General features: G+C 39.8%; 1 protein-coding gene across 7 annotated transcripts in view; it reads right to left on the bottom strand.

Moving 5' to 3' along the window:
* Positions 1-18543, bottom strand: part of ANKRD6 (ankyrin repeat domain 6) — a 94030-nt gene that overhangs the window by 12859 nt on the left and 62628 nt on the right. For 2 of the 7 annotated variants that reach the window (XM_087882564.1, XM_087882565.1), the window contains exons 3-8: positions 13858-13956; positions 11718-11895; positions 4920-5018; positions 3963-4061; positions 2169-2267; positions 935-1033 (exon numbers count right to left, since the gene is read on the bottom strand). In XM_087882564.1, coding sequence (XP_087738690.1) covers positions 935-1033; positions 2169-2267; positions 3963-4061; positions 4920-5018; positions 11718-11895; positions 13858-13955 — 672 coding nt within the window. In that variant the 5' untranslated portion in view covers position 13956. Of the gene's footprint in view, positions 1-934; positions 1034-2168; positions 2268-3962; positions 4062-4919; positions 5019-11717; positions 12059-13857; positions 13957-18543 lie in introns of all 7 variants that reach the window. The other 5 variants (XM_034408973.2, XM_034408976.3, XM_087882563.1 and 2 more) reach the window with 4 other exon arrangements.

Raw genomic sequence — 18543 nt, 5'->3', positions numbered from 1 at the left:
CAAATTATTGGGTTATTTTCTAATTATTTGAAATCCTTACAGTAAAATCCTGATATAACAGATCAACTAGGAAGGAGGAGTACCAGTGGTGGGTTGCCCCCAGTTCCCACCGGTTCTATAGAACCAGTAGTAACACTGGCGGGAGGCTCCGCCCACTGACCCCGATGTCATCAGAACACTTCTGTGCATGCGCGCGCAGCCCCGTTGCGAACCGGTAGTAAAGGTAAGTAGAACCCACCCCTGAGGAGTATCTGTTAAAGTTATTACATTCAAATTTATGTAAGTGGTGGATAATATTCATAAAATATACCGTAGCTCGTATAAAACAAATTCCTTTAAGGTTAATATGTAAATTTTCATACAATGCAAATTACAAAAATATATGTAAATTGGGGGATCCAGCAAACCATAGACCTTCCTATTATTTGGGTATGAAATCTAGAATAGAACAGAATAGAATTTTTTATTGGCCAAGTGTGATTGGACACACGAGGAATTTGTCTTGGTGCATATGCTCTCAGTGTACATAAAAGAAAAGATACATTCATCAAGAATCATAAGGTACAACACTAACTGATGTTGTCAGGTTTTTTTCTACTGCATTCAAAGTCTGCAGAACGATAATCCATAGAGTTGAATTACTACTGCACCACAGTTTTTTAATTTTATTTTACATGACCAAAAAGTTCATTTTAAAGTATAAATGTCATGATGAACTTCCAATGTAGCCAACAGAAGATGCCCAATTTCTTCAAGGCCTTTCTAAACACTGAAAGAATATCTTGGACGTAACAATAGGATCCTAATAAATACTCACTTCAATTGCTTCTATTAGATCCAGGGTACCACAACCTCTATCCAAGCCCTGAGTACCAGAATGCATATGAAAACCTGATAGTAAATGAAACATGGACATTAAAGTGCATGCACTGACCTGATTCTTTTCATGGACGGAACAGAAAGCAGTGAGGAGCAACCTAATGATGGGTAAGTGATTGTAACGAGCTGCAACATGCAGACAAGTGTCTCCTGCCTAAAAATAAAGGGGAGGAGCTAAGCAAATCCAGTAAAAAAAAAAAGCTTCCGCTAATGAGATGTTCCATCTTAAAGCAACGTACACATTCCCTGGGAGGCTCTAAAGCAGGGATGTCAAACTCAATTTCATTGAGGGCAGCATCAGGGCTGTGGTTGACCTCGGAGGGCCGGGGGGCCGTGACTGACTGGGTGGGTGTGGCCAATCAGTTGGGCATGGCCAACCGGTTGGGATTGATCAGCTTCACACCACTCCCCCAACTGTTGCAATGTTTCCTCTTCACATTGGGTAGACCGGGCCAAAGCTACACTAGCCTGATCTTTCCTCTTCACGTTGGGTAGACTAGGCCAAAGCTACGCTGGCCTGATCTTTCCTCTTCGCACTGGGTAGACTGGGCCGAAGGTACACTGGCCTGGTCTTTCCTCTTCACATTGGGTAGTCTAGGCTGAAGCTACACTGGCCTGATCTTTCCTCTTCATGTTGGGTAGACCAGGAAGGTCCCATGGGCCTTGAGTTTGACACCCCTGCTCTAAACCAACATGCAGAAAATATTGATCACTACATTATTCTGCTAATGACAAGGACGGGAATTGAGAATTCTTATCCTCAAATGTCAATAGCCCATTTACTTGGTAGCTGCACTGTTATGATAGCATACTTTGCTTACATTTTTGTAATCACAAACAAGCCACCTGACACCTTTAGTTGCAAGTGCTCCGTTTATGAGGGAATCCCTGGTGTTCTCTGAGCTTGGTTCTTTTCTTATACATATTCTCCTTTACTGCTGCTTTTATGCTCAGTGTACCAAGCAGAACTTTAAAACTTCGCCCAATCCATAACTGAAAAATGTGTTATTTGACTCCATTCAATTGATGATTCATTTGTGATGCTCATTCCAAGAACATAAGCTTATGTTCTTTTGGCATGGGTCCACTAAAATCCCAAATGCATATTTAAATGACTCATGTCTAATACCAACATACTTGCAGTTATTATACAGATAATGAAACAATGGAATGGCTCACAACACAGAGACTCAATACGGATTCTGAAATATCTGTATCCGAACATTCAATACATTTGGTTTAATAACATTTATTTTAAAAAAAAAACCAGTATATTTTGTAATACTCACATTGTTTTTGATATCAGTCCGAGAGCCTCCAAGCAATAGAACTCGCACACTTTCAGAATGATTGTTTTGGCAGGCCAAATGCAGTGGAGTGTTACCTGCCTTAAAAAAGAAGGAGGGGAACACACTAAACATCATTAGAAAAACAAGTATGGGATTTTTTTTTAAAAGCGGTATTTCTATTTGGGGAGGAAAGAATGAATATGAATGCTATTTAGTTAGAATTTGCTTTAGGGAAAAAATATTTTTTTTCCTAGTTAATGGCTCAACAATAACTGAGAAATAAGGTAAGGATGTGGTTGTTATTTAATGTATAACTACATACATGTATATATTTGTGTGTTGTGTATGGGTAGATCAGAGGTGGGTTTCAGCAGTTTCTAAACAGTTCTGGAGAACCAGTAGCAGAAACTTTGAGTAGTTCGGAGAACTGGTAGTAAAAATTCTGACTGGTTCCGCCCCCATCTATTCTCTGCCTTCCAAGTCCCAGCTGAGCGGGAGGAAATGGGGATTTTGCAGTAACCTTCCCCTGGATTGGGGAGGGAATGGAGATTTTATAGTATCCTTTCCCGGAGTGGGGTGGGAATGGAGATTTTACAGTATCCTTTCCCTGCCCCGCCCACCAAGCCACAGCCACAGATCCGGTAATAAAAAATGTTGAAACCCACCACTGGGGTAGATATATACTTTCTTCTGAAAGCAGGCAACAGAATTTCATTTTTAATGTGGGCCAGTGTGCTCACAGTAAAAAACGACAATAAAGGTTTCTTTCTCTCCCTCCCTCTCTCTCTCTTTCTCTCTTTCTTATAAGTAAGGATTACCTGGAATATTAAGCGGTCGTTGGAAGACATGAATATGAACAGGTGTATATGCAAACAACACTGTGTTGTTGCTGTGAAGATTAGATAAACTGTATGATGCAATGAATGGTGATAAAAATGCTGATCTTCATTTACCTTATTAGGATCGAATTTGATGAATTAAAAATAATGGAATAAATTTCATACTACATATCGTCACTGTCTGCTAGCAAGCATACATAGATACTTTTCTCTCTATTTATGACATAGGAACATTTTCAAGATTGTATCAACAAAAGCCCATTTCCACTTATATTAATAATAATATGAGGCATCAATGCATTACAAGAACAACAAGAAACCTCTATTTTCCTGAGCTCCAAAAAAGCATCTGTTTCAAAAGGGGGAATAGTTGTGTGCTAACGATAAAGTTGAGGAAAGGTGAAAGAATAACACTGTCAGAACTGTTAAATTATATACAACTGAGCAAGATGAATATAATCAAAGCTATTGGATTCCCCAAGTATCGACAATCAATGGAAACTCTGCTTTTAATTGAACAACAGAAACACAATCACAAACAGGGATAATAATGCTCCATCAAGAAAGAAATTAATCAAGTCAATTTTCCTTTGCTTTTCTACTTTTGTGCTTAACTCTCCTATTTCTGATAAATTTATTTTTGTTTCTTCACTATTTCCTTGTTGCCCCAATTCACATCCCTATTATAATGGATCTTTTCTACCTTGAATGCAATGCTAAAAGTCTTTTCAGCCAAAATGAAATGTAACTGTGTCGGTGATCAAGATAATTCATTTCTAATGTGTTCGTGAGGAACAACTGAGGCACAGCCAATTAAAGCAAAAGAAATGTACTACCACTACTCAGGAAACGCCACTGCCAAAAGCAACTGACAAGGAAAAATTGATGTCTTATTTATTGTGTGTCTTTTGTCAAACTACAAGAATTGAAAAGCTCCTTTTGGTGTGTAGCTCACCTTGTTCCTGGCAAGGACATTAGCTCCTGCTTTAACAAGCAGTTTAGCTGATTGGCTGAATCCATGCCACGAAGCTTCATGAAGAGCTGTGTTCCCATCCTGGGGAGCAAAACAGAAAAACAGCCATTTTATAGAAAGAATTAAGATTATTTACTTTACATGCATTGGGCATCACCACCAAAGAAATGCCTCTTATCAAACCTTGTTATAACAAAGGGAACATTCTAAGCACTCCGCCTTGGAGATTGGGCAATTGAACCACATTATTCCCTATTTTTATTATTATCTGTTCCTGAAAATATGAAATCACAGCTTCCAGTTCTTTGGTTGTTGTTGGCCTTCATGCACATCGAGTTCTTCCCAAGAACCTAGGATGTCATAATGTATCAGCCTGATATATGTGTGAATCCAAGCAGTGTGGCCTTTTGCAAGTGACAGATGGAAATGTCGTCAATGCACAGATTTTCTAAGTGCCGTCCAAGATTTTTGGATATGGCACTCAGTATGTCAATATGCCAATAACCATGAGATCACTAAGGCAGATTTATGCTATAATCTTTCAATTTCACTTTTTAGGTCCATCATCATCATTTTTACTATTTCTTCTACTACTGCTATTTTTCTCTTCTTAGTAGAAGCTTAGCACATCTATTTTGCTTGTTGCTTCTTGATGTCAATCAAGAATTCTCAGTCATCCAGGTTATGGTTGTCCCATAGGTGCATTTTTCTTTTTTCAAGAGGCAACTGGACTTTATGGTTTTTCTTTGAAGACGTTTCACTATTCACCCAAGAAGCTTCTTCAGCTTTGCCTGGATGGTAGGGAATTGTTGCTTGCTTTTTAAAGAAAGCTATACAACTGGATAACCAAATTTGGCAATACGCTACTAACATTTGATGGCGCAGTCTTGGATGGAACACCAAAAGCCACAAACCAAGGACCTTGGCCAAAATTGTTACCTTGTCTTGCCTGTCCAGTGCACACCCTTCATGGATAAGAGCTGAGATAACATCTGTGTTCCCTACAACAGTCGCCCGATGCAAAGCTGTTTGATCACTCTGCAAAGAGAAGCAGTGATGTTTCTATTTAATGACGTTATGTTACACACAGTGATATAGACTTTTTCATGGGGAGAACATACTAAGTGACTGTGAAATACATTCAGCCCACAGATAGATAGCAAAGATATACTCTAGCTGTAACAGTCACAGGCTTGATTCACACATTCTGCTAAGTTATCATGTGGTTTACTTGTTTTTGTTTTTGGTCACAGCAGGTGGCAGCACATGATCAAATTTGGTTGATGGAGAGGCGTTTAGAATGAGCAACTTTCAGAAAATTTTAGAGCAGTACATGAGACTAGGAAATTCTTTTTAAAAAATTCTGGAAAAAAACCCCAACAAACCTAGAGCTAGTTTGGTCTAGTGGTTAAGGATAGAAACCAGAAGATGGCAAGTTCTAGTCCCACCTTAGGCATGAAAGTCAGCTGCGTGAGTTGGGCCAGTCACACTCTCTTAGCCCAAGCACCTTCTCACAGGTGGAGCAAATAGGAGAAAGGAGTACTAAGTATGTTCACCACCTTGAGTTATTTATAAAAAATGAAAAAAAGGGAAGGGAAAAACCACTTCCATACCTTTAAAAATTAAAATACATGAACAGGTCAGTAAGGTCATCAGGAAAGGGCCCAACTCAAAGGTCTATTTAGTTTGGTGTAAAAACTGAAGTCAAAACATTATAGTTTACAAATCATAATGCAGCAGCCCCTCAACCTTTCCCATAGAAGATGGTGACAGAATGACAACTCTTTAATGAGCTCCTGATTTTCCATTCCTTTTACTTCTTCTTTTTTTTTTTACTTTTAATCAAGTAATTTTAGTATTTTTTTTCTTAGTTTTATTCAATTTCTCACCTTCCTTTTATTTTTATTTTATTTTTTAGCAAGTGGAATTAATATTTAAATTTTTTTTTAAAAAAATTAGTAATTAGAAATAAGATATTTTGATATCCTGGCATATTGGAATGCTAATCAAAGGTACAAAATTATAAAGCAGGAACAAAAGAAGAACCTGAAAAAAAGATGAAAGGGAAGTGCAAGCCAGAGATTCAGCAAAGACAAAATCCCAAACAATGTAAGATTGAGATGGCCTCTGGGCAACCAAAGATAAAAAGACTTATTCCATCTTAAATACATTGTATGTACGTCTCCTCTCCTTCTTCCTCTCTTCTTTTAACTTTTAATTCTTATTCCTCATTAGACTGGGAAGTGAATGACTGCCCTTTCTCTGAAGTTGAAGTTCCAATAGGTTTTATTTTTATTTATTTATCAAATTTTTAAGACCCGTTTACTTCATAGGTATCTGACAGAAGGGAGGTTGCTCTTTATACTAAGAGTAATTTAAATGGAGACCTGGATTTGGTTGCTAAGAATTGCCCTTTAGCAGCACAAACAGATATTGTTACACGTAATCAGCCAGTAAAAATATGAAATCAGCCAGTGAAAATATGGAGAAAAAAAAAAGATGAACTAAAGACTTTAATGGAAAACTGTATTTCCAAACTAGCTATGAAACTAATTTACAGCTCATAAGTTTTGAAACCTACCTTTAACCCAGGGGTATCAAACTCAAGGCCCACAGGGTACTTAGATCTGGCTCTTGGGCCGCATTGGAAACAGCGAAGGACCAGCCCCCGGTGCCTCTGCCAGTGAAAATGGAGCTTGGGAGAGTCATGCGCTGCCCTCTCAAGCTCGATTTTTGACTGCAACGGCCTCCTGCAACCCTCTGCTAGCAAAAAACGGAGCTCAGAAGGGCCACACATGGCCCTCCCGAGCTCCGTTTTCACTAGCAGAGCGCTCGGGCCACCACAGGAGCCCCTGACATGAGTGACATTGAGCTGGCCACACCCACCCTGGCCATGCCCACCCATCCCCCTGAGGTCAAACACAACCCTGATGTGGCCCTCAGTGAAATCGAGTTTGACACTCCCGCTCTAACTGAGATTTCTTTCCAGTTAAAGAAGCCACTGAGAGAAAACTAATTTTCCAGAGACACAGGATCCTGCTTCAAGCTGCTGAAACTCCCCTGAAGGAGAGCAGGTGGCACAACAGGCAGGCAATATTACTTCTTTGTTGTAAAGTGTGCTCTAATGCGCTTAGAGAAATCTCCTGCCTTCTCGGCAGACACGGATCCAAAAGGATAATGCTACCTTTTAGGCAGTTTATTTTCTGCTTTTCAAACTTAAGAACTTTTTAAGCAGGTTTTATATTCTGCCAATACTTTCTTTATAACAGCTGTATCCAGCCCTTGCTAAATTCTGGGAGGAGAGCCAAGCCGGTGAGGGAAGATGGCACAAGACTATATAGAGCTCCTAATCACAACCATCCGCTATGTGTAAAACAGAGGACTCCTTTAACATCAAGTCAGAACAGGAGAAACCCAGGGAAAGAAATACCCTGGATTTAATTAAAGATACAGGCTTCAAGTAATTTTTTTGGGAAATCAGAAAGTCTTAGCTCAGCTATTTGCCACTGTCTCTCCAGAGGAAACACAACTGATCTTAAGCAACCTTCAAATAGTTAAATTTATGGTGCAGTCAGCCACCATCGCAACTGGGTCTCCTAACAGCTTACTCCCTTCAAGTTGCTTCACTGTGGAAATGCTGCTAAGGCCAGCCTCTGAGAATACAAAATTCCCAATAAATAAAAAAGGTGCTCCAGTCCAAAGCAAAACTATACAAAAGGAAAACAAAAAACAAAAAACACCCAGCGGTCAATGTCGCATAATCTTCACATAACCATTGGAGAATAAGTCTGTAGTTGATGATCTACGTATTACAAGTGGGCCCTGAAAAACAACCTGAACAATCTACTGAAATGTTCCTATAAGCCCGTGATGGCGAACCTATGGCACATGTGCCACAGGTGGCACGCGGAGCCGTATCTGTGGGTATGCGAGCATTGCCCTAGCTCAGCTCCAGCATCAGGGCCGGATTTAGATGAAAAGAGGCCCTAGGCTATTCCACTTATGAGGCCCTTTCACCTATAGTGAAAGTGTAATTTTAATTTTGCTAACAATTTGAATGTAGGCCCCTCTTGATCTTGAGGCCCCCTCTTGATCTTGAGGCCCTAGGCTGAAGCCTAGTTAGCCTATAGGAAAATACGGCCCTGTCCAGCATGCATGTGCACACCAGCCACCTGATTTTCGGCCCTTCCAGGCCCACCGGAAGTCAGGAAACGGGCTATTTCCAGCCTCCGGAGGTCCTCCGGGGTGGGGAAGGCAGTTTTCGCCATCTCCAAGGCTCCTAGAAATCCTCTGGAGCCTGGGGAGGGCGAAAAACGGGCCTACCAGGCCCACCATGCCATCGCGTGCCAAAAGCGGGGAGAGCACGGGGAGGTCACACACACATGTGCAGGGGGACAGGGCACATTGAATTATGGGTGTGGACACGCTCATGCGCAAACCCCCCGCGTTCCCCCCAGTTTTGGCACGCGACAGCAAAAAGGTTAGCCATCACTGCTATAAGCTATGCAGCATGGAGAACCCATTCCCCAAGGGGGGTTCTCCATCTACACCTTGCCATTCATCACTGCAAAACAAATTTATCTACAAGAAGATAAATCTGAATTGGAACTGCTTTCTACTAAGTGCCTTCAAACAGATCTTATTTTGCCCTGAGTTTAATGTCGCCAGCAGTAGGTGATAGGCCCACAAATACAGAACTTTGAGTACCAGATTGGAGTTTGGTAATTACTCACTTCTATAAGAAAGAAGAAGAACAATAAAAACTAAGAGAGAGAAAAGCTGAAGTTTATAATAACTGTGCGTATATGGGGATTATTGACAATATCGCTCCAGCCTCAGAAACAAACTGTCCCTCTGAATCTTCATCTTCTATGCAACTATCCCAATCAGAGATGGTCTCAGAGAGACCTATACAAATTGTAACTTGAGGTGTAGCTAGTTGGAAAGAATGACAGTGATTTGATAAAGATACTGTCTGAATTTGAGATACAAATAGTCCTTGGCTTATGACCATTTGTTCAGCAACCACTAAAAGTTACAATGGCGCTAAACAAATGGTCATAAGTGCAGGGCTATTTGTATCTCATTCCTGTGGTCCTGTGATCAGGATCTGGCCTGATTAATTGGCAACTGGCACATACAATCAATTGGTTGCAGTGCCCTGTGATCATCTGATCACCATTTGTGACCTTCCTTGCTGGCTTCCCCAGAAAGTCAATGGGGAAACTGGCAGGGAAGGTCACCAGTAGTAGTGAAACAGTTCCTACTAATATATATGGGTATAAAATTATATTTATATCTATATCTATATCTATATCTATATTTATGGTTGTATGATTTTGACACAAACAATCTTAAGGAAACCATATTCAATTTTTTAAAAAAATGACAGATAACCTAAGAGAAGTTCAATTATTTTTTATTACTGGGCCTTGTATAGCCTCTTGCTAGTAAATAGCTTAGACTGATTATTAATTCATAATAGAAGCCGACTTGCTCACCCACCCAATAGATTTTTGTTGTAACAGTAACTTTAATCAGATCAGCGCATGAACAAAACCCAGCCTAATGCTCACATTAGAGAAAGACAATGTCTGCTCTGGAAAAAAATTCCCTCCAATTAAAAAAGAATCTCAAGTCACACAGCAGGAAATTGCTTTAATAAGCGACACTGATAGTTTCTGCCCACATCAAAGCAGAAAAGCCTACAAAATAGTTAGTCAGGCCAGCTTTCTGTGGCTGTAGCAATGATGCTTTCACACATGGGAGATGAGCTGGTGACTGCAATACAAAATATCTAGGACAAGCGAACTCAAAGAGTAGGATATAAAGAGGTATAATACAGTTTTTAAAAGATTATGAAAAAAAGAGTAATACAGGTGGTTCTTGCTTAATGACTACTTCAAGGGACCATTCAAAATGACAATGGTGATGAACGAGAGGTATTTATGACCGGTCTTTCTACTTATGATGGTCACAGCATCCTGTGGTCACGTGATCGCTATTTGCAACCTTCTTTGCCCACTTCCTGCAAGTCACGTCACTTGGGAATCTGGCAGGTCACAAATGGCGACTTTGTGACATTGCGCTTAATAACAGCGCAGGATTCGCTTAGCAACAGGAACTGGAAGTGCTGGAACTTCTGTCACTGAGTGACATGGTCACATGATATCTGTGGGTCAAAAAAGGACTCTTCTCTGGCAACTTAGAATGAACCAAATCTCATCGAGTGTAATAGCAATTGGAAGCTAGATGTTGAGCTTAATATGCAAATTCTACTGTAAATCTGTGTTGATGTAGAAATAATGATATAAAGATATAGTATAATCCAGAATAAAAGAATAGTCCTCTCTATAAAGGGTAACACTGATTTGGTGCCTGAAATTAATACTCTCATGTTTACAAGAAGGGGAAATAGCAACCCAGGTTTTGTTTTATTTTTTAGTGCACGGCATAGATACCCAGGAAAGTCTACAATGCTTTTTACCACAAAGCAGTTCAGTCTAAAATTTCCAGTTCATTTTGTTCACACATGCACGCTATTCATAGTGCACCACTGCGGGCAAACTAGCTTTACCCCAGCTGGTTACCAGTGTTCGAGGGATGTTGGGTCATCCGGGCTTTCTTTCACTGACCTCGCCTCACATTGGAGCAGGTCCAGCGCTGGCTCCCGCTTCCACCTGGAACACTACTAGCTTTTCCCACCGGAGTGGTACTTATTTATCTACTTGCATTTTTAATATGCTTTCAAACTGCTAGGTGGACAAGAGCTAAAGGCAAATGACGGGAGCTCACTCCGCAGTGCGATGCTATGGGCTTGAACTGCGGGAGTGCTGGCCATCTCTGGTTGACAAATCCAGTGTTTTTAAGCCACTGCCCACTGTGTTCCCTATAGTAATCCAGTTAATAAGAATACATATTTGAATTATCTTAACCATCCTTTGTTTAATTTATTCGATGATCAGCAAAAAAAACAACAACAGGAAAATAAAAGAACACAAAAGCAATCAATAAATGAGAATACAAAAAGCCCGTTGCCAAAACCTCCCTGCACAGTTTGGAAGGTCGGTAAATGCATGCACAATTCAAACATTTTAAACATTCATAGCCAATAGTCCTAATCAAGCTATCTTCCAATACCTCAACCATTTCATAAAAATGAGCAACTCCTCATAGATAATATGTATTCTTCAACCATTCCGGATACTGATCCTGAGATCATATTCATCCAAGGAGACGGAAGCGATGAAATTTGTATTTTGATGAACTCCATCTTATGTACATGATTATATATATATTTGTGTGCAACACTGTGATATAAAAATGAAAGGGCGGAGTTTATTTGTGTAAGTCCTCATTTGGGCATCATCATGGTTCGGAATAATGCCTGAGATGACAGTCCTTAAAGCCACTACAACGTGGTTTATTAAAGCAAGGATTAAAAATGCTCCCAGAACCCATGGTTGCCTGTGAATGACTCATGTGCCCAACCCTCAGATTCCTTGTTTAGGGATGAGTCCATATAAATGGAAACAACATCCTTTGGCATTTGGGATATGGTACATTCCTCTAGACAGGGAAACTCTAGAACACACAGTGGGACTCTACACAAAAGGTAAATTACTTTGAGGAGAAACGTCTAAATAAGTGAGACATGCAACCATGCATTTTTGAAGTAGATCTGACATGCCAGATGGCCAGTCCGAATGCTACATGCAAGCTGAAAAGAGTGCTAACCTCTTTCTCTCTTTGCAATCTTCTAGGATCTTTTCTAGCCTTTTTCCTCTGTTTTTTCTTATTTTTTTCTTCCTCGACTTCTGTGACCAGGACCACTGCTCCCTTGACTATTTCTGGGGCGTGTGCTGTGTGAACACTCATTGACCAATCAGAGATGGCATCTGGATTCCAATAGGGGCTTGCGGGATTAGCAGGGAGAAGGAAAGAATTACTTCGTGGGGTTTCATAGCCTAGAGAACTGGTTTCCACAGGCTGAAATTCATAATAATCCCATTCAAGGTCACTGGAGGTCATTCTTCAATTAATGATTAGGTCTTTAACAATATGTAAACGATCAACATCTGTAGAACATGAAGTCAGCATTTAAAATATTCTACCACATTTAACAAGTTTCTTTACATCATCTGGCAGAGGACATTGTAATTATGAGGATACTGGTCATGATGATTTTGTTAACTTGTTGAGATCGGTAGCTTGAGATAGGTATATATACATCAGATAATTAATAAATGATTTAGAGTTGGATATTAATAACAAATAAAATAATTAATTACTTCTACGGCTTAGTGAAAAAATAGTCAAAATAAAAGACAGCCTCTTGAAAGTTGGAAATGTTAGTTATCTCGGTTGCTGCAAGACTACATTATTAATCATACTTATGGGCAAATATGGGATTAATATTGAACAGCCATGACAGTCCTCACTCAATTTGTATGTCTTTGGCACATTAAGTCCCACTCAGTTTGACTATCCCACAGGACTGCTGTAAGGATAAATTTGTATTCAGCTATTGTACATCACCTGAAGAAATTCTAGGGTAGAAAATACAATTAATGAAAGAAGAGTCCAAATATATTTCACAAGATAATATATATATACAACTAATCCACAAGGTCTTGATCTAAAAGAACATGGGCATTTGTGCAAAACTATACTTTATCAAAAGCAGCAGACAAAGAATTGGGGTGCTACAGAAAAAGAGAACATCATTATTTACTCTAATAAATAGTACGGTAATCATTTTCAAGTTAAGATCACTTGAGAATCTCCATCAATCAATTAATTTTTGATCTAAGCTCAACAACATTGCTGGGAGAAATGCTGCCCAAATTTAATAATAATAATAATCAAGATTCTGTAAATACCAGTGGTGAAATCCAAATTTTTAATACTGATTCTGTGGGCGTGGCTTGGTGGGCGTGACATGGCATGGCTTGTTGGGTATGGCTTGGTGGGCATGGCAGGGGAAGGATACTGCAAAATCTCAATTCCCACTCCACTCCAGGGGAAGGATATTGTAAAATCTCTATTCCCACCCCACTCTGGGGCCAGCCAGAGGTGGCATTTGCCAGTTCTCCAAACTACTCAAAATTTCCACTACCGGTTCTCCAGAACCTGTCAGAACCTGCTGGATTTCACCCCTGTTAAATACTGTAGACAGTAACAAAACCACCATTTTTGTATATATGCACTCATTATTTTTGTAAAGGTTGAAAATGGCCAAGTTTAATCGACAAAGGGTGCAACTAATCAATCATGAACCCTCTTGCCCAAAGTTTCTTAATTTCATGAACTAATGATATGTACTAATGCATTTCTATAAATACAAGCCTTCTTGGACTATGTTTCACCCTTTTAATGCAACTGCCAGAGATGTAGACATTGACCGCTTGAAGACAGCCAAACAGAACTGCAGTGAAAACATTAATTGGCATTTTGGCCTCTTCAAAGTAGAAACTCCTACCAAATGTTTTTTCAGGGAAAAATAAATTAGTCCCTTCCAATGTCCTTGATGGAAGGGCAAATGTATATATATATATTTTTTTAAAAATTCTAACATGCTTCCAACAGATTATAACTACTAGTCCTTAATTTACCTATATTCATTTCTTCCTGCAACCACTTTTTTAAAATATCTGGGAAACATTCATTTAGGCTTTTGAAAAGAATGCCTAAAGTAATTGATCTGCATTGTCATCATATTTGCTATGCCCCTTGCAAGTTGACCCAAACAGGCTTGGAATCAATTTTTTAAAAAAGTATTTTCCAAGCAAACAGTTTCCACAGTGGGTGATATGTAGCTGATTTTTAAGATTACAAACGTGAAAAGCTCCCTGCCAGAATGGTGGTGACTACTCACATCATCCTGAAGATCCACGTCACAGCTTGCTTTGAGCAGAATCTGGACCACATGGAGATGGCCTTTGTAAGCTGCAAGATGGAGAGGTGTCCTCCCATGCTGGAAAGCAGAAGATACCAAGAGCTGAACAAGTTTTAAGACCAAAGGTTGGTACACATCACTGTAATAGCTATAGTGTACAATGTAATAAATTGGAAGGAAATCAATTAAAGGCAATGATCTTACATTTCCAAGCCCGCTGAAATGGCTTGAATCTGTATTTCCGTATTTTAACCACATAGATGTAATTAAGTCATTTTACACTTAGTACTTAGTAGTCCTCTTTAGGAGTCTCTCAGAATAAAACTATACATCTCGTTTGAGAATAAGCATTGCTGTAGTGTAGCTTTTAAAAAGATAAATTTAATGCGATGTGCAAATATTCATATGTGGTTTGATCTGACTACGATATTTTAAAAAGAAACAAAAAAAGAAAGATTTTGCGTAAAACAGTGTTCAGACCCCAACCAAGATATGGTGGGAGCAGGAAAATCCACCTTACCCTGATCTCCAAAGGGAACTCAAATTTAGAAACTTGCTTTTATTTATTTTAAAATATTCAAAACAGTTCACATTCTTTTTGGGGTGCTTTGTTTATTTTTGTGCGTCTTTGGTGCATGGGTATGGATTTGTGTGTGCATCTGTATACATGTGTCGCCTTCAAGTTTTAACCACATGGACAACTCCATGCTGTTTACTTGGCAACATTTTAGAAGTAGTTTGACAATGCTTTTCTCCTAGAGGAGAGACAGATTGATTGGCCCAAAGTCACCAGCTGTCTTCAAGGGCAGAACTAGAACTTGGGTTTTATCTCTCCTAATCCAGCACCTTAATATTGAACAATATTGACTCCTCACCCTTGCCCTCACACACACACACACACACACACACACACACACACACACACACACACACTTACTTTCTGCAGACCATTGGTAGTCCATTGAGGTGATCTACCACAGCCTCCTCATATTTCTCAACAATCTGCTGGCCAAAGCCTAATTCATGAAAATGGGCCATTTAACTGAAACATGAAAGTATTAATATAAATAGTAAAGTTAACACTCAACGTGAGAAATCTGACAATTTGTGAAGTGACTTTGAGCGCAGTTATCAACGGTGAGTCAGCCATTCGCTCAAACCAACCTGAAGTAGTGCTTGAGAACAATCTTGGTCATGTTCCAGTTCTGACTTTTCAATAAATGCCTGACATAATTGCAAGTCAAAGTGGTAGGAAAACTCCCAAGTGCTTGCTAGAATCCATTTGGATTCATAAGCACCCAACTAGACCTTAATCAGGAAGGAGGAGGACCAGGGTGGACAACACATTTCATCTGGACCAGGAAGTGATCTGACCATGCCAAAGAGCTCAAAGCAAAATCCTTCATTTTCAGATCACACAAGTAAAAATGAGGCTTTATGTATGTCTACCTATGTGATCAGGCAAACCTGGTCTTTCCTGCCACTGACCTGAGGGCATAGAGGCTAAAATCCCCATCAATAACTGTGGAACTCCAAAACAACACAATCATAATGTCCAGAAGGTCAGGAATGAGTCTACCAGGCAGCAGGACAGATGGTCCATCAGCAGAAACCCAAACATCTCCTTACAGTTTAACTTTATACTCCAGAAGGTCATATCACAGTTGCAGAACATTGCCACAACCATCGTTCCTTTGCTTGGGGTCATGACAAAACCAAGGAATGCAGATATCTGAAATCACTTTTACTAATAAAATCCAGGATCTACCCATTCATCCCTTCAAACCCTTATATGCTGGCACCTTTATTTTTAGGGGTATCATTAGTTTACCTTGTTGGGTTGATCTCAGTCCTATATAAAATGTAGCTATGACTCATCAAGGCCAAAATGCAATTTTTCTACCAACGGTAGCTTTGATGATACATTAAATGCACCACTGCTTCCCTTGATTCAATTATGGCTTTTCCAAAAATTGTCATTAAAGCAACAGGTGGGCCAAATAGAAGCCATACATTTTTCTCCTGGATGACCAAGACTTCACATGAGTTGTTGTTAATCAAGAAGGAAGACATTTTAGATGGCTCCAGGCAACAGTAATCATTCCTTCATTGAGGATTAATATTGTTTTAAAGCATTTAAATTATAAATAGGTTTCAAATGGATTTAAGCAAACCGTTTCTGGTTGTCTGCAATTCTAAACTGCAATTAAGAAGCCACAGTGATTCTTTATCTTTGTTCTTAACAGATCACAGTAAACCAGTCAAAAAGATTGGGATGGGTTTTCTTGGAGTGAACCTGTCCACGTAGCACATTGCTAAACCCAACCTTTCATTTTGTTAGTGAGAATGGGGATTTTGCAGTATCCTTCCCCTGCAGTGGGGTGGAAATGGAGATTTTGCAGTATCCTTCCCCTGCCACGCCCACCAAGCCACACTCACCAAGCCACACCACACCCACCAAGCCATGCCCACAGAACCAGTAGTAAAAAAATTTGAATTTCACCACTGGAAAAAGGGGAAATACAAGAAAACCAAAGAAAGGCAACCCGTTACGTACCTATAATTCTAAATAAAATCAGTACTGTCAGCCTGGCTAAACTAGTTACTTACAATACTGTCTTTGTGAATAAGATCTTAGATGTCAGTACATATTCGAGGCTCAAAACAGTATGGTAAGAGAGAGATTACCATCTGGGCCTTCTGTTTAGGTATTTTTAGGCAAGGCGCTTTCCTCCTTTTTTGGAAGATAATTGAAAGGTTAAAGAAACATAATTGAAGGCTTGGAAAATGGAATGTTAATTTATCCAGTCAAGCAAAATGCTTCGTTGCCAATGTCCTTGGTCCAGTCAGCAAATTATAAATTATTTTATAACTGAACTCACCTTCCTATAAATCTTGGTGGAAAGGGAAATGATACAGGCATAAATAACCCTTTTAGCAATTTTATGGGAAAACTTCATCGTTTTACTTTAGCATGAGGCGATATTATTAGGTACAGTACTTTGTGTGGAAACATTATTGGCTAACAAAAATTGGCTGTTTGTCACACATAATAATAATAATAATAATAATAATAATAATAATAATAATAATAATAATAATAACAACAACAACAACAACAACAACAACAACAACAACAACAACAACTGAACTGGTCGCTGTTCATTATCTGTTCATAAACCATGAGCTGCTCATCCTAGCTGAATTAATCATTGATTCATACATTACCTCCTCACTCCTGGGGGAACAATATTGCAAAATCTCCATTCCCATCCCACTGCAGGGGAAGGGTACTGCAAAATCCCCATTCCCTCCCCATTCCTGGGGGAAGGATATTGCAAAATCTCCATTCCCATCCCACTCTGGGCCCAGCCAGAGGTGGTATTTGCCGGTTCTCCGAAATACTCAAAATTTCCGCTACCGGTTCTCCAGAACCTGTCAGAACATGCTGGATTTCACCCCTGCCTTTTTCCAATGATAAACTTTTTTCTTCCAAATATCTAAAGATTTCTCTGCACCAATTATCCTTTCAAAAGGATAATTCTCATTAAAATCCTCCTTGTGGGTAGACATGCATTATGCATTGTTACAGAGCTGTCTCTGTAGTTCAGCATTGGCAGAAGGTCTATTTGGTTCTATATTTCTAGGCTTTGAATGGGAAAAGCACCTTCTGCTCTCTTTTCCTACTGCTGGGATGAATGGAGAAGTCCTTGAAGAGCTAATAAGTCCCCAATTAGTTAGTCTAAACCAAGGGTGTCAAACTCGATTTCATTGAGGGCCCCATCAGGGTTGTGTTTGACCTGGGGGGGCAGGGGGGCCTGGCCAATTTGATGTCACTCGTGTCGGGGGCGCATGTGGTGGTCTGAGCACTCTGCCAGTGAAAACGGGCTCCCGAGCTCTGTTTTCGGCTGCAACAGCTTCCTGCAACCTTCTGCCAGGAAAAACAGAGGTCGGGAGGGCTGCCCGCGGCCTCTCGAACTCTGTTTTCACTGGCAGAGGCACCACAGGCCAGTCCTTTGCTGTTTTCAGGGCAGCCCTGCAGGCCAGATCTAAACACCTTGCAGGCCAGATTCGGCCCCTGGGCCCTGAGTTTGACACCCCTGGTCTAAACTAAGCCAAGGGACTCTAATCTTGGGGAAACAGATTTAGCCAGTAAGGCTTTACATCACCTCCTCTCCCAACTTGTTGCCTTATTTCTGCTTATTGAGACATGATCTCTCACTGGAGGCCAACATATTATTTACGGTACTCTGCTGTAAATATACTAGAAAGTGGATAGTTCTGCCCTGATGTTTACCTCTGTCGTTTCACTGTAATCCATTATACCACTTCCCCTTCTGTAGGCAGCATGTCTCAAAAAGCCATTTGGAGATTGTGCAATCTGCACTTTGGAGCCAGGTAACATTGGAGATCTTGAAGTAAATTCTAAATCTTAAATTACGGATATTTAAATAATTGGAATGGAATAAAAAATGAAAGGAAGTTCTTAACCTACTGTCAGGTTCCAAGTAATGTACCCATCACAAATCAAACTCCGAGACATTTCGTTTCCAAATTTATTTAGATACAGCATCTTGGCACGAACTGGTGGAAAGCCAGTACTGAAAGTTCCCGCACTTTCTACCCCAGTATAAGTAAGAATTTCTCAATTTTCCAAAACAATCT

The sequence above is a fragment of the Pantherophis guttatus genome, chromosome 1 (genome assembly GCF_059756535.1).
Source record: "Pantherophis guttatus breed Tessera chromosome 1, ASM5975653v1, whole genome shotgun sequence".
Taxonomy (NCBI): Eukaryota; Metazoa; Chordata; class Lepidosauria; order Squamata; family Colubridae; genus Pantherophis; species Pantherophis guttatus.
Note: the sequence above shows the minus strand (reverse complement) of the source record. Positions and strands in the feature narration are given on the sequence as shown.